The sequence below is a fragment of the Micrasema longulum genome, unplaced genomic scaffold (genome assembly GCF_059751315.1).
Source record: "Micrasema longulum isolate JH-2025_06_02 unplaced genomic scaffold, ASM5975131v1 h1tg000319l, whole genome shotgun sequence".
NCBI classification, from domain to species: domain Eukaryota; kingdom Metazoa; phylum Arthropoda; class Insecta; order Trichoptera; family Brachycentridae; genus Micrasema; species Micrasema longulum.
Genome location: NW_028277523.1, coordinates 993,898 through 1,010,817, shown reverse-complemented (window position 1 = coordinate 1,010,817; position 16,920 = coordinate 993,898). Strand labels below are relative to the sequence as shown.

Genomic DNA, 16,920 nt, shown 5'->3' with positions numbered 1-16,920 from the left:
CACCACCTACCACGGCTATAAGACAAACAATGGCGCATTGTATCGAAGAATATCACGTGAAAATGTATTATAATCCGACAAATGGTATTTAACCATGTCGGTAGAAATGACAAAGTAGATTTACCCACACAGGTTTATTTACAACTCAAAAATTGGTTTGGCGTTGGACTATATACTCTACCGTAAACCTTGGAGCGCCATTTAAAGCATCAGCTCTTTGTACATCGATACCGGTACTTCTTGGCGAAATAAACATCGCAGCCGCGAGTAATAAATATGTATTATATTGTGGTCAGTTTTATTATCCGCTGTGTTTCCATGTCCATCTGCAAAGCTGCATGAATTAGTCGCTAAAGAATCAAGGATGACCACTCAGTTTTAAAATGCAAATCTGTCCAACGATTTGCTGAATGCGTGGGCTTAACGCACTATAACCACAAATTGTCCGTGTACAGTGTGCCTTGTAGGAGTACCACAAAACCGACAAGATTAATATCCCGTAACTGCAGATCTAATGTTTCTAATTGGTGATTTATTTCCATGATTATTTCTCTTGGAAACGATGCTGATTTATTGTTCCACCCGGGGATATGTTTCAAGGCCCGGGTAGCCTACTACAGTTCAAATGAGCCAAAATGTTCACTATCGAATGGTTTAAATTTGTATTATGTTAGGTACGCAAATAATACAAGGTTCGTGATGTGATAACGCGGCAGATTGCGCTCATCGTGTACATTCAAACATTTTAATTTATTCGAAGTCCCACAGAACACCGGTAATAAACACCAATTCCTCAAGAAATAGATTATACGAAGTATGATTTGCACCGGGCAAATTTTGTAATACTATAAGTAAACGTCGTTTTACGTCGGGGTTCCGCTACGAAAGACACCGGCGTAAAATGAACACAAAAATAATCGAAGATATAAGGTTAGGTTCCGTGTCAAAATTCTAAGAACAATTTAACATGCGTATTAATACATATCCTATATATAATCAAAATAAATTATAAATGTATGTAATAAATACAGTTTAAATTCGTTTACAAAATAAATAATAATCTCTTAATATAATAAATACTATCTCACCAGTTCGTCGGTACTAAATTAAATTCTGACACTTTTTTTTAAAGTATCCAATTTCATTTGCTTTGATTGTTGCTTCCTTTCTTGCAGAATCATAGCATAAACTACAAATATTTGAATATTCTTTTAATTTTAATAATAATTAAATAAAAAACATAATCACACTTTTTTATTTTTCTTAAAAACAAAACGAAAACCAACTCGGAAACAATTTCACACGCACAATAGGGTGCTCGCGTACACGGTAATATAATAAAACAACGTGTAAAAGTGTGTCTGCTATTAGAATCGCGGCGCCTTCTGTCGTCTGGTGTCGGGCGAACCTGGAAATCCCACGCCGGCACCAACCGGCGTAATTGTAAATCGGCGTAAATCGAATCGGCGCAAAACGACGTTTACCTGTACAAGGAATGCTAACCAACACATTGTATCGGTTTTGTAGCACCAACCTCTAAAAAATTTCCACCGCTTTACTTATTAGTTTATTAAGCATTACCTAGTTATGAACATAATATATGATTTGGTGATAATGTATTCCTCACCGGGAAATCCCGTGTCGAAGAATACATTTTACAAGTTTTTTTTTAAAACAAAGAATAGCAGATACAATAAATGTACAATTAATTCGTCATACATTTCAGCTTCCTAATTGTTCTTTTGAAACTCGCAAGTTTGGTTTGCTCCACGGTCCCCCCTTACAACTTTCTATACATAAATGTGTCCATAAAAATGCTCATTGGGCGTATATGTAAATAAATAAATATTGTTTGTCTTGTCTCATTATCTATAACGTTCCTCAAACATCAGATCTGTATTGCGTCTATGTTATTCTTAGACACCCCTTTCTTACTTCTCGTTGCAATACGTTTTTCAGTATTAATATTTTCCTTAGGGTATCATGCAATTTTATTTTTATATTCGATGTTCGGAAGTGCTACTTACTACTCGCTACTCATAAATATTACCAAGGCTATTAAAAGCTTTTATGCGCTTCTCAATATTCTCATCCTGTAGCAATCTTCCATCTTACTGCGGCCGTATCTATCGCTTGAAACTCAATGCTACGCCAATAAGTACCAGGTTTTGCCTGTTGCTATATCTTTATACATATATAATTATTCTGTACGTGTGATGTCACTGAACTTCTCCTAAACGGCTTAACTGATTTACGTGTGGTTTTTAGCGAAATGTAGATCTTTACGCTGCGCGTGTTTGTAGGTATTAAAATTTTCAATCGAATCTGTAAAAAAAGTTAGCAGCATAAATCTTTTTTCGTCGACCTACTAGGGTTGCATTCGACGAAAATTCATAAACTAAAAAAATTAAAGGATGTGGTTTTTTGTGTTTATAAAAGTTTCTTTTTGAATGTTTACAAACAACATTCGCTTTTTATGGATTCCAGTCAGATTTTTTCCTTATAATTTCTTCACACTTATTTATTTTTAATGGATTGTTGGTAGTAATAAAATAATATTAACTTACATTCAATACATTTTTGATAATTGCGTTCATGAATAAACTGCACCCCTGTTGGTGAGAAGAGCCGAGTTTGACATATGCAAAAAGAATTCTATATTTCAAAATGTATTATTTTATGTTTTGGAATTTAACCATAAACAAGTACCTAGATATCTACTGAATTTCAATGTTTGAATATTAATAATTTTAAGTTTTGGAATTCAATCATAAACAAGAACCTACTAGTACCTATTTATCAATGGAAAGTCTTTTTCCAAGCTAATAGCAGGCAATCCAACGTTCGGGCAGGACAACGTCTGTCGGGTCCGCTAGTACTATATTATATAGTATAGTTAGATCGAATAGAATATAATCGATTTTGAATCGGGTTGTATACCGTGCCTAGTGTTGCGGACTCACGGATCACGGATCAGAGGTCCGAGGTTCGAACCCCACCCCAACTTGATTTTCATTTTCTTATAGTTAGTTATTTACAACTCGTAGAAAATGCCCACTAAAATTGAGATATTTGGGTAAATTATAAGAACGCTAATATTTTTAGGATCTTTTCTTTAGCGGCATTTTTGTGAAAATCACCTCAAGGGCATTGTACAATAACGAGATTTTCTAATATTGCAGCTAAAGAGCGCATTGACGGTTGGGATTCTAGTTCTTGTTCCGATTATTTTTCTAAGCGACAAATGTTATATATTTTAAATGAAGGAACAAAATTACAATTTTTTTTTTTCGTTAATGAGAATTCGTAAAAAACATCTAAATTTTAAATCGATGCCCTAGTTCTTGTCTGTGCAATAGAACATTTATAGCAAAATTGAGTCATGAATGCCAATATGTTATTATTTATTAAGAATATTTTTTTCCGTTATTAAATAATATTTTCAGCATTTTTTTAGTGCCAATCTCCACTTAATGGCTTTACTTATTTGATTTTAAAAACAAAAAAAATGTCTTGTAAAATTTGCAAAATACAAGAACTAGGGCAGCGGAATGGCAAATATTTGAGATTAGATTAAAAGGCTGTAGTCGGAAAAAAAAGTTTTTGAGAGGGTAAATTTTAGCAACTAAATTACTATTTTGTCGTAAGATCGTGAAAAGATAGTAAAAAAAACCAAAATGTTTTTTAACAAAAACATCTACAAGTAGAAGAACGGTTTAGCAAAAAAGACCCAGATAAATGTCATTTTTAAAATTTAAAATGACATTTAGACAAATGTAAATGAACAACAAAAATCGAAATATCTTAGCAACATAAAAAAATATCTAGAAGCCTGAGAGTCGACGCAATTTTTTTTATTTTTCCAATATGTAGGTACAACTCAATATCTGACAAATTGTCGCTTGGTATTTTTTCCTTTCCAGCGTAGATATGGTATCGTAGTAAAGCACGAAATCCGTTTTTTTTGTGGTTATGGCTGGAAATTTGCGCCTAATTAGCAAAAAGTACACGTGCTAACTGACCAAAGTTTATTAAACTGTAAAGTGATTAATTCTAATGTTTGCTGTTTGATAACCCCCTTAGGCCCGGAAGGGTTAAATATGAACCGTGTTATTTTGGAACCGTGTAAAATGAGGTTCCGGCTATAGTTATTATTATGAGGCATTTATTTTATTTTTCTCCGCAGGTGATGGATCTCCGGAGAGCTAATTCCACCTTCTGAATCAAGTGTGTGCGCGTGTGTTGACGCATCAACTGCCCCGACCAGTGAGTGTTGTGAGGTGTAGTTATAGTCCGGTGTCGGAGGAGCCAGCGAGCACCCCCACCCCGACACCCGCCCGGCCCCGCCCCGGCAGGAGAGCAGCGGGGCCGCCCGCCGAGCGGTACTAACCCCCACCACCAGCCGATTACGGCCACAATGAAAATGGTGCTGTCGCAGCGACAACGGGAGGAGCTGTAAGTACACAACATCACAAGGGAGAAGACAGTCAATGATTTTATAAGGGTTTAAATTATTTTTTTATGTTAGTAATTCTATTTTAAATTCCAGCATAATTAGATTAAATATGTCTTCTTGCCCATACTGATCATCGTGGTTTCGGATGTGACAGGGTTTAAAGAACACCTTTATATATTTGCAAATAGATAGAAGAAAAATTATAGACCTTTTAAATTTATTCAAAATTGTAAATTCAATATGGGATTGCCCTGAACTATTATCTCTCATCAACTTCAGGGTGCCTGTAAGAATGACTAGACAGGTGCCACCGTTTTGTAGCAACAATTCACGGACAGTGTATACTTGTAATGCCGTATTAAATAGACTTCATAAACTCGGCCATAGTTATTCCCACGTATCTGATATATTAAGTGTAGGGTATTGTTCCCATATAACAAACCTTTTGAACTATTTCAAAGATGGTGAATGGTAATTATATTTATTTATTCATGCATTTCATAATATATATATATATATATGTATACAGTTTTTGGTTCACTTTGCCTAGCTGTGTGAAACAGTACTTATGATTTTCTTGTTGTATTACTGTAGAATGTTTTATTATTTAAACTTTCTACTGAATATGCTGTGTAATTTTTAGGTTAATTTTTTTTTTATAAATCTTGTTTTTAAAATTCATGTTTTAAAAAAATAAAATATTAAGCCAAATATGTTAATAAAATAAAATAAAAATAAAACAAAATAGCCTCTTCCAGTAAACAAAGAAAAAAAAACAACAACAAACTGCCGACATATTTTTTTGCTGTCCCATATAATTGCGTCATTCAAATTACTGGCTAAAGGACGATTTCGCGTATTTACCTTCTCAATAGTACGATGCTGGGATTCGCTCATCCACTTCGCAAACTCTTATTTCACATGCATCGTACAAATCTACACGGCGCGGTAAAATTAGAGTAGATTGATTTTTTATATAATTTTATAATTATTACTATAATTTTTTTTTAGGGATTGATTGGCTTGAACTGTTTCAAAAACATTCCAATGTTCGGACATAATACAGTAGTGAGTAGTAGCCATCGAGTTAACACTCGTCCTTGGTTTATGTTGTATTTCACGGGCACAGGAATTTTTTGACACAAAGTCAATAAAATCAGTACACTAAAAATCAATCCACATCAGACCCTAGGTAATTTTACCCTGCCGTATGGATTTGTACGATCCGTCTGTAATAGAATCTAAGGATCGCTAGTAACAAACAACACACAGATTCCATAACCTGAATTTAGTTTCAATCGAGTATGTACTTGATAATATTGAAATTATCATCTATTTTAGGTCAGAAATAATTAGATGTCATTTTATCACTTCGCATTTGACCTCGAAGTAATGTGGGCATCACATATTAAATTTAGCGCTGCTACTGATGAATTTATTTGCGCTGGAAAACCTTTCATAATTGCCTACTCTATATCCAGATAATCTCACGATATTCATCGGACTGGCCTCGGCGCGGGTAGTTCAATGTCCATAAGCATCGATCCAAACAGAAACCGGTATTAATAAATTCATAATTGGTGGAGGCATCAGCCGGGAGTTGAACTAGAAGTGACGACCCCGCGAATGCAATGCAGCGCCGAGTCCGCGAGTGTGCGACTGCGCATCGCGCGCGCGCTGCGGACTTGCGTCTGCCCGCCGTTGGTTCCCAGCGTGCTGTCCTGCATGGTCCGCTTGCCGCTGCAATTGCCCACTTTTCGCTCGCATATTTGGATAATTTATATAGCGCCGTTTTTGTTAAAATCACCTCAAGGGCGCTGTACAATAAATAAATATCCCACCACGTCTTGCAGCTACAGAGCGCATGCACGGTTGGGATTCTTGTTCCTCGTCTCCAAGTATGATATGCAGGAGCTAGATTTCAGCACGTCTTGCAGCTACAGAGCGCATAGACAATAAGAAATCTTGCCCCTATTTACATGTTTTATTTTTTATTTGACAATAAAGTTCAGAGATTCAGTGATATTCAAAGCTTAAATAAAAAACAAATTTATTAAAATAGAAGTTAGATAACAACAAGTCTTGCAGCTACTGAGCGCATGGACGGTTGGAATTTTAGACCTTATTTACTAAATTTGGATATTTGATAGTTGATAACATTTACCTATTGAAGCTAGATTACTAATCGTCTTGCAGCTACAAAGTGCATGGACGACTGAAATTCTGGCGAATTAAAATTATCAATAAATTTACAAAAACAAACATTGAGCATAATGGTAAATTTGTAAAGTGTTCGTGCTAAAAAGTAAGCAATAAAAAACTAATCGGATTTATCGTGCTTTAGCACAGGGAGGAAAGTTTGCCAATAGACCGTCGACGAAATTATTTGTTTATCCCGTTGCTATTTTGCTAATTCTCAATCTTCTACGGCTGTAATATACCAAACATGGATCTTAACATAATTCGGCGTACACGGGTAGCGGTTCAGACACTCGACTCGCGCACGGAAAGTTTTCGTGCGCTTCGAAAGTTCGATTCCAGTCACTAGTTTTTCTCGAGCCTGGGTGTTCTGCGCTGTAATTGGGCCCCCTAGCCTGTTGTGGTGCAAAAAAATACAAATACTAACACATTACCTCTTCTGCGAAGTATCCAATCTTCGAAGACGGGGAAATGGGATTCTGGTTATGGCCTACCGGAATATTCTAACGCTAGTTATTTTGTTTCTTGGAAAAGGCTTTCTAAATAATTATTTTCCAAATTAGCGTTTCTACAAACAAACCTTTCGTGTGTTTTTTTATTTGGATATAAGTACCCACTTTCTTACAAATGTTTTAAGGAGAGGAAATCACTTTAAAAAATATATATTACGTGACTGGAGATTAATAACCATTACCTTGTATGGTGTGTTGTGTAAAAGTTATACTATCTTTAACGTTTTAAATCCGTTTCAACTCTCTATTTCTACTCCAGTAACGTGTGTTTTTTTGTATATTATATTTTTTGTGTTCTTTGATCTCGATCAGTCTGTAGCGTGTATAACTATCGACTATTAATTATTTATCGTCGATTTTCACATTGAATCGTGTTTGGCAAATTCAGTCCACTCTCCTTAGAAATGAATAAATTTCTTCGTCTTCCGTAATCACTCGCTGACAGTTGGTCTCGCGTCTCGCATCTCGCGCCATACGCGACTAGGTAACAGAATAACTCAGCCCATAGTGGCGACGAAATGGTGAATCATTTCTCCTCCCACTTCTCTTATCCTCAAATTCTATTTCTGTTGAAATCGTGATCTCCAGATTCGGTCTGCAGAGGCTGCACGCTATTTTGTCTCGATATAATGGATTCGATCTATTCTCACCTGGAAAATGAACGCCAATCGTCCAACTGTTGTACTTCGTGAATGGGAACTAGTTGATGCTATTGTACTTTACCTTCGGCCCGAGAGCGACCCAGTTTCGTGCAACGCCAAGAAGGGGAGATTCTCTAGGAATATTCGCGACACTAAAATGATTCCTCGAGTCTCCTACCACACAACGGCCCGGCAATCTCCGCACTGCGTGGAGCTGGTGCACCGCGGACGATCGAATACTCGACTGAGCCGAGTCATTCCACTCGAACTGCATCAACTCTTCGGTTCCTAAACTTCGCGACCTCTGCTGTCGATTTATCGATTAGGGACGGGAATGGTTTTCCGACTATTACGAACTATTAAAATGTCACGGAGTCACTAACTCTCCATTTCCACGGCAATTTATCTTTTGATCTAGAGTCCCGATAAAGTAAATAATAAATATCCATAATCCATACCGCTGGTCACTAGTGATGAGGGCAACCATTAAGCTAGGGTTTCCTAGGACAGCGGTGCCCGTATTTTAACGGCCGTAGTGAACGGTGATGCAGTGGACAGCCATCGTAAAGGTGATTAGAGAGTGGTTTCCTAGGAAAACGGTGTTAAATTGTGTTGATAACACCGTTTTCCTAGAAAACCACACTCTAGTCACCTCTACGACGGCTGTCCACTGCATCACCGTTCACTACGGCCGTTAAAATACGGGCACCGCTGTCCTAGGAAACCCTAGCTTTAGCGTTGTTTATTTGTGGAGCACTAGTTCGATATTTTTTTTACCATATCACTATGAAAATGAATTTTCAGCCGTAATTTAAAAAATCGGACTCTGCGTATGTTTTAAGTCCCTACGTGCCTATTTTTATTTGAAACTTACACCATATTGGTTTTTGTTTTTGTTTATTTTTAATTCGGATCCCGTGCGCGCGCATGAACTTTATTCACATTTATTTGAAACTCATAACTCTTTAGTGTTACACATAGAATTAAGAATAGTCCAGAAGGAGCGTAGAATCATATTTGAATACATCGGAATGTGTCCAATAATTCCCCCACTTAGACAGACTCGCCGCGCGCATACGTTAAGTCGCCGGGTAGTGTTGCTTGATGGGAAAAAAAATCATAACACAAATGTAAGATAAAAAAAAATCAATCTGTTTATTTCTCTAAAATTTTATTGTGCCCGTGGAAACATTGATTGACACAACAGATTAGATAAATAAAGGGTCATTTAATAAGAGTAATTGAATTTATGAACTTTGAACTTAAATATAAAACAAATTTTATTTGACACATAACGGATATTTTTGTATCATTTTAAATAATATTTGATGATTTAAAGATAATGTCGTTCAAATGTCCCCCACGGCGTTGTTTAATCCGAGGTCTAATTTCAATTAGTTATTTTATTAAATGAGCAAAGTAGGGTAAAAAAAGTTCTCCCCTGGGAATACTAACGAAATTTTCATTTTGTTTCTTCGACAATCTGACAGATGGAAAAATAATTCAATTTTTAAGTAATTCATTTGCTACTTGAACATTCGTTTGTTACGGCATAGTTGAATTCAAATCAGGAGTTGCGTACTGAGCGACACCTACAAAGAAACTAATGGGGCAAAACGTAAATCTAATCATTTATGAGTAGTTGAGTCGCCTTCTGTTTGATGTGTGTATGCGGTTTCTGGACTATTCTTAATTCTATGGTGTTACATTTATTACTTTTGGCGTTGTTTTAAATTCGACGTTTTGTAATGAATGTACAATCAACATCGCACTTTACTACTGGTGTATTGCTAAATGTTTTCTCCCTATTGTTGTCTGAATTGTTATGAATGAATAATGAAGATTGCCGATTTGTCTTTCCGTTTATAAACACAGAGTTGTTTAATCGCCTGTCGCGCTTTGTAAATCTTCGACTATGTTTGCGTAAACGTCCATCAGACATTGATGAATGAATCCAATGATTACTATATCCATGGTTGTCTTTCCTTCCGTCCGCCATTCTTATTAGCATTACTTTCCCGGTATTTTTAATATAATACTTTATGCGTTCTCATTTTGTGGATGTGCTTTTTTAATCTTAGAGGTCAATTGGCATTTAACTGTAACTTAAATAATACCATCACATTAATTTTATCTTCGGATATAAATAACCGGTTAGGTAATGAATCGGATGAGTGAGTGTGGTATACATTTACACAATTTCTGCTTATTATAAAGAAGTAGTATGAAATATTAAAGTTGTTAGAAAATTTAAAAACATTCACATTTTGCACACGTGTATTTAAGGGGGGCAATTGCAGTAAAAATATTTTAAGGTAACTGATTTTTGTGTTTGCGTCAAAATGGGCGATATAGGTTACTTTTTTTCTTCCAGAATGATCGGGAAAACAGGCAAAAAACCGACCAGTTCCCAATACAGAAGACAAAGTATTTTCAACATAGTAAAGTAGACAACAAACACCAATAATTGACCCATAACGACCGTCAACAATTTATTTATTTAATGACTGCCTAGATTCCTCAAATATACCCATCCACTTTGAATAAATTATTAAACTTTCGTTAAATTCTTGGTAGGGGTGAGTACATTAAAAAAAAAAAAAAAAAAAAAAACAACCCATTTTGATAAAAAAATATCACTTTTTGTTGCAATCGACCACAAAACTGGTCGGGTAAAAATATGTTTTCCGTGTTTTCAATATAATTTTTGGAGATTCACCTTGTAGGTATTTTAAAAGAATGTATTGTAGTATATCATTAGAAATGTACCTGTTTGAAGTTGAGTCCATGGCAGGTTGAGTGAACCAACTGACAAAATGGTCAAACTTTTAAATTTAAAAAAAAGTATTTAAAATTCTGTGAGCTTCTTAAACTGTTTTAATATTTTTAATTAACATTTATGTTTTGTACATAAAAAAACCAGGAAAAAAGGTTTTTGGATCACATTGATCACCCAAATGTAAAATACAAAAATACAAAAATCCAAACGTTTATGACTACTCACTGAACGATAAAATATTATCATCTGTGTCTAGTATATGAGATTTAGGTATTAAACTTGACACTAAACTTTCTTTTACAATTCATATTGAACATGTTATCAATAAATCCTTAAAACTCCTTAGATTTATTAACAGAAGCACAACTGATTTCAAAAATATCAATACCCTAAAAACTGTCTTCTGTTCCCTAGTTCCCCCGCACCTAGAGTATTCCTCTGTTATCTGGTCTCCATAGTATGATGTTAACATAAAAAATATTGTTAAACATCGATTTTTAAGAAAGATAGGCTGGAGGTTGGGCTTATCCAGAGACCAATATACGTATAATGAGTTAGAAACTAGCTTAAATATATCTTCTCTTTAAGACCGTCGAAATAAATCCGACCTTCTAGTCCTATTTAAAATGCTCAACTCACTCTTTGATGCGCCTGAACTACTGAGCTCAATAAAACTAAATATCCCAACTAGAAACCTCAGACAAAACTTACTCTTCCATACCGATAACCATAGAACTAACTATGGTTTTCATTCCCCTATGCCCAGACTTCTTAGGTCTGCCAACAAACATACCAGTCTTGATTTCTTTGATAACAAGTTGTCTTCTTTCAAACTGTAACTGAATCAAATTCGATTATAAACACCTCTCTCCCGCTTCCACTCCCACCAAGTCTACTGTATAATAATTTTATATGCATAAATATGTTCTTAAAAATGCCCATTGGGCGTATATATAAATAAATAAATATGCAATGAGTTTACTTTAATTGAAATCCTGGGACCAGATTACGATTTGTCTTATAAAAGCCATTTTGAAAAGCTCTTATGTGATTTGAATTGCATTTGCTAGCGAACCGTAATAAATGCAAAGACGTAAGTGATAATTTGTAATTTGTGTCATTCTTAATGCAAACAGATGAATGTTTGGAGATGTACATATCGATGTTCATGCTGCATTACGTCGTGAGGTGAGCAACACCTGCACGTTATTTCTCCAACAAGTACAATGATCTTGGAATTTCCAAGTGGACCCAATGGTCCCATTGCAGTATAATTAGACACGCGCCTATATATTATACTCGTACATACGTCACACCTGTATTATTGGTTTCTTTAGTTACAGTCGGCGTTGTTGTCGTCCTATTTTCCATTCTGAAATTGAAACTTAATTTTGTTGCAATTATTTAACCATTAATTCCGATAATATCGCACCATTTGCTGCAAGAATGCATTATATTTCACTGAACCTTGACTCATTTCAATTCCTTTTAAGCGTGTACTTTCACACAAAAAACCTCATGTAAGATTACGCAGATAATGGACTCAAATTGCCCAGTTTACAATTTGGATATGTAAGATGGATATCTAAATTAGCTAAATCATTATTTAGTTATTCAGCCTTGTATTTTGAAAGGAAATATTATAAATTAGGTATGAAAATATTCACCGCTCACAATTTCACTGACAATTATTGCTCACTTGTACTGTATTTTTTTTTCTTAACAATTCAGTGTGGGTTTTGTTATATTGATTTATTTTACAGAAACATACTAAAACTAATATTTCAAAGATAAGGTTTAAAAACAGACCAGCGAAGTTTCTAAATAAAAATCTTACGTATTTGTGCGTGCGTATATATATATATGTAAAATGGTGTATTTGTGTGAGAGTAAGTGTACGGGTTTGTATGCGTGTGCATCATTAAAAAGCAAGTGGGAGCGTATTGCAGCCGGATAGAATGAGTATTAATTTAATTTTAAATGAATTAAGGGGCATGTTAAATATATCGATAGATGAAAAAAAAAATTGAGCAAGAACGATTCAGGAAAAAGTGTTGTGCATAGTTAGTGCTACATAATAATAAGCAATAAACTTGCGTTAAATATTATATTCGGCCTCGTGGTGTAATAGTCAGCGCGAATGCCTACCATGCAAGAGGTCTCGGGTTCGATTCCTGACATGGTTGATAGGAAATATTTATTTAAAAGGGTGTTTTCACACTAGAATATTTCATAGTCCCTGGACTGGTTACTGAAGCGTAAGACTGATCATCTTACCTTCATGTAAAAAAAAACGGATCAAGATACGCTGCGATTCGTGTACCAATGCAGTGCCCTATGCACCATTTGGTGCGGAAAGGAGATTAAGATGATGATGAAATATTATATTCAATAATCGTTCCCAGTTTAAGCATGTGTAAAATCATCAATTGATGGATTTTAGTACATATCCACTTAGTACATCCAGATAATCATACAAATATATATTTTTTTAAATAAAAATTTCGAGTTTAATACGTGAATCGGATCGTAAACTTAGTACAACGAATGAACTAAGGAACTATCGAATAAAATAACTTTTAGTAGCAATACAGCAAAAAAGCTAATCTCTTACAGTAAGTCAAAAACAAATGATAAATTGTCGCTCAGCACATTAAATCTGATTTAAAAAAAGAAAAGAACTTTACAGAGATTCCCTTAAATATAAAGATTTAAACTGTACAATTTAATACCAGCTGAAAATCGTGAAGAAAAAAACCTAATTTCATTTTAAAAAAATAGTCAAAAAATTATTAAACAGCAAGTGAAACTTAAGTGAATAAATATATTTTATTCTTTAATTATTATTAAACTATGTACTTACTTATAAATTAAAAAAAAAAAGTAATGTAACCCGCAGACAAGCTTCGGCTTTGCGGGAACAATTATTTGTTAAACAATAAGGAAAAATATTAGGAAGTTCAATACAAAATGCATTATTAAACCATCGAAATAAATAAGAACATATAAGTACTCGAATCAAAATCAAATCCCGACAAACAAAACATAATGAGGATCAACAGTAAGACAGGTGAAATAAAACATGATAAAGATTTGCAAAGAGAGCAAAAAAAATAATAAAATCAACAATGATTTGAGTATGTCCAAATGTTTGCAGACAGGCTGGATTTCCTCCCTAGGGAATCATTCAGATCTAAATTTGTTGCAACCAAGATGGAAAACATTTCGAGAAGGGAATATGGAAGTATGGACATTTACAGGGCTTATGAACTGTCATTGGCTGGTTTGAGTGGTCACGTTAAACACTGTGTAACATTCACCATTCTGCCCATGTTTGAGCATCTATATTCCTTCAATTCTTTCATCTGTTGATGTTTGTGAAGTTAAAAAGCTGAAACCTTTATTTATGCGGGTGAGATTTATCCGGCTGAACCAATTCTATATTCTACTAGGCAACGCCTGAGAATAATTTTCCAATTTTTATAATTCTCCTACTAGTTAGTTTGATCAACAATGTTTGGAGTATGTCAAAATGTTTGTAGATAGGCTGGATTTACTCCCTAGGGAGTCCGGATGAATCTGACCCACATGATAAAGGTTTCAGCTTATTTATTTCTCAAAAGTCAACAGATGGAATTGTTGAGGAAATGTGGGTGTTTAAACGTAGAAAGAATTGTGAATGTTACGCAGTGTGTAAAGTGACCACTTGAACCAGCCAATGGCAGATCATAAGCCCTGTAAATGCCTAGACTTACATACTCTCTTCTCAAAATGTTTTCTCCCTCGATTGCAACAAATTTAGATTTTTTTTTGTTTATTATGCTTTAGTAAACACTACCGAGTATTGTTATGCCCGTGTGTTTGGAATGGGTACATTGTTCTCGCCATGTGGAGTGTGACAGAGATCGCGCACTACTGAGAATGAGAGAGGTATAATAATCGTATGTGTTGTCCCAATTTAAAAAAAGGGTATCTCGTTTTCCTCAGTATTCATAAATACAGTTTGAATAACAGTGCTTTCAGGGCGATTTTCTTTCATCCCGTTATTTATTTATTATACACTATATTTACTATATAAAAAATACATAGTGTGCAGAAATAAACACTTTAAATAATATTTAGAAGATAAACGAAAAAAAAAGCATGAAAGTTTTAAATTACGTAATTTTACCAAAAGGCGCGGTAGTAATTTTCATAAAAAACGGTAAGTTTACCGTGAAACATGGATACTTTTTATTTGTTTTTTTTTTTACTTAGTTTATCTTACCTAGACGCCAGGGGCGAATCGTCAAAATAAGCGATAATGCACAGCTTACCATTATATTTGACTTTTAAAAATAATGATTTATAGTAGGGAAAATAAATAAAATAGTTGTTATTTATTACAAATCACCGTTTATATATTTCTACAAAAAAATCTATGAAGTGCGCCTAGCGCCAGCGTCCAGGCCATTTTCACTGAATGACGAAACTAGCCAATCGGCTAGTTTCGTCATTCAATCACCTCAGCTTATTCTTCCATACAAAAAAGTACACTGTATTTTTCGTCTTTAACCCAAGTCGGCTTTTTTAGTACTAAAACAAACTTGCAGATTACAAATATTATTAGACGATTCTCTATTTGGAAACTAGTATTTCGAACATTATTTCCGAAGGACTATTTTTCTTTGATAAGATACCGTTGACATATAATGTATCACATAGGACAGGTGGCGTTTGCAGTGGTTGTTTTAGGCATTTTTTTTTTTTTAATCGGCCAGTGCCTAAGTTTTGACAGTACTGTCAATGACAGATCATAATGGAAATATCTGTCGAATGTCAATGTGGTATTTGTTAATAAACTTTTGTACAAGTTTAGTATTCTATTAAAATAGTGTAGAATAAAGCTACGTATATCTCGTGGTTAATAATAATTGTTGTTTGAGTTGATTTTCACAGAACCACAAAAAAAATAGTCCTTTATAATTACATTACTTACATGTTTATTACATATTCAGTACAAATTAATGAACATTTTTTATAGATTACCTATAAAATAAATCACGGCTCGCCACTGCTAGACGCACAGTTTTGGCGTTATTCGAACAAATATATTAGTTAAAGTGTAAAAAAACGTCATTTTTATAAATTGCGAACTATTTTTTTTTATTAGTTTTCGCTACTTTTTAAAAAGTTATTCGCTTTTTTACAATTATATTTCAAGATGTTGATAATATTTTGCGTCATACAATCGATTCCCTCGAAAAAATTACAATATTATGACAGCGGTGCAGTGGCGGCCACAAACATACATAGCTAATACATAAAACAATTGTTTTGATGTTAAAAGTTGAAGTTCTAAATTTTGCAAGTGTTGGTCGACTCAATGGCCCTTCACCATCATGGTCAAACCCTTATCCGCACCCAGTGACACATAGGGCACTACATTATTAAATAAACTGCAACATAAATCGATCGTCTGTTAGGGGAACGTAATGTGATCAGTATTACGCTGAAGATAAATAATCGTGAGACCTAAAAGTAAGATCGTAAGTTTGTGACCTTGAACTATCGTCACTCGCGTCACCATCCTTTAAAATGTCGCTTAAAATCAGTTTTTGTTATGTAATTTTTCCCATTTAGATTTCAAAGAAATATGTTTATATTATATTTGTTAGCTTTATTACCATGCGCATGTGGGTGCTAGTTATACACTTACACACACCTGAACACTTTATCCCACACAAATACACACAATCGCACCTCTACGCTTGCTATCATACAAATACACATAAACGCACCCTTTTGTTGTACCACAATTTAATATGTATACTTTTTATTTAGAAACTTCGCTGATCTGTCATTAAACCGTATCTTTTTTACGTTATTATATCATTGTCGACTGTTTGTTTCTGTAAAATAAATATTAATTAGTCTTGAATAGTGTCGATTTGTTTCCTTTCACGTGCCATCATTATTAAATATAACTGATAGAGAGTATAATGTAACGAATAACGATCTTAAATTTTTAATATATGTACTATTTTACACCCACTGCACTAAACTGTTATTTTTTACGCCCACTGCACTAAACTGTTATTTTTTAAACGTTTTCGCAAAACAGCTTAATTTGTGAAACGGTAACTGTTATTGCCATTTTTATTTAAAAAAAACGAAATGCCCATCTCTAGTTCCTATATGGGCAATGCCTGTTCTAAGAAAACACATATTATGGACTTATTAGACGTAACTTGTAAAGTAACAGGTTAATATTTTAGAAAATTAAGGCAGATAAGAGCAAGTTTTACTGTGACTTAGCAGTTAGTAAGATAACACGAAGAAATAGCAAATAGC

General features: G+C 34.4%; 1 protein-coding gene across 1 annotated transcript in view; it reads left to right on the top strand.

The window, feature by feature from the left end:
• Lis-1 (LisH and WD40 domain-containing Lis-1) overlaps positions 1 to 16,920 on the top strand; it is a 90,387-nt gene that overhangs the window by 5,436 nt on the left and 68,031 nt on the right. Inside the window, exon 2 of the mRNA XM_088224913.1 lies at positions 4,187 to 4,455. Coding sequence (XP_088081039.1) covers positions 4,418 to 4,455 — 38 coding nt within the window. The 5' untranslated portion in view covers positions 4,187 to 4,417. The remainder of the gene's footprint in view (positions 1 to 4,186; positions 4,456 to 16,920) is intronic.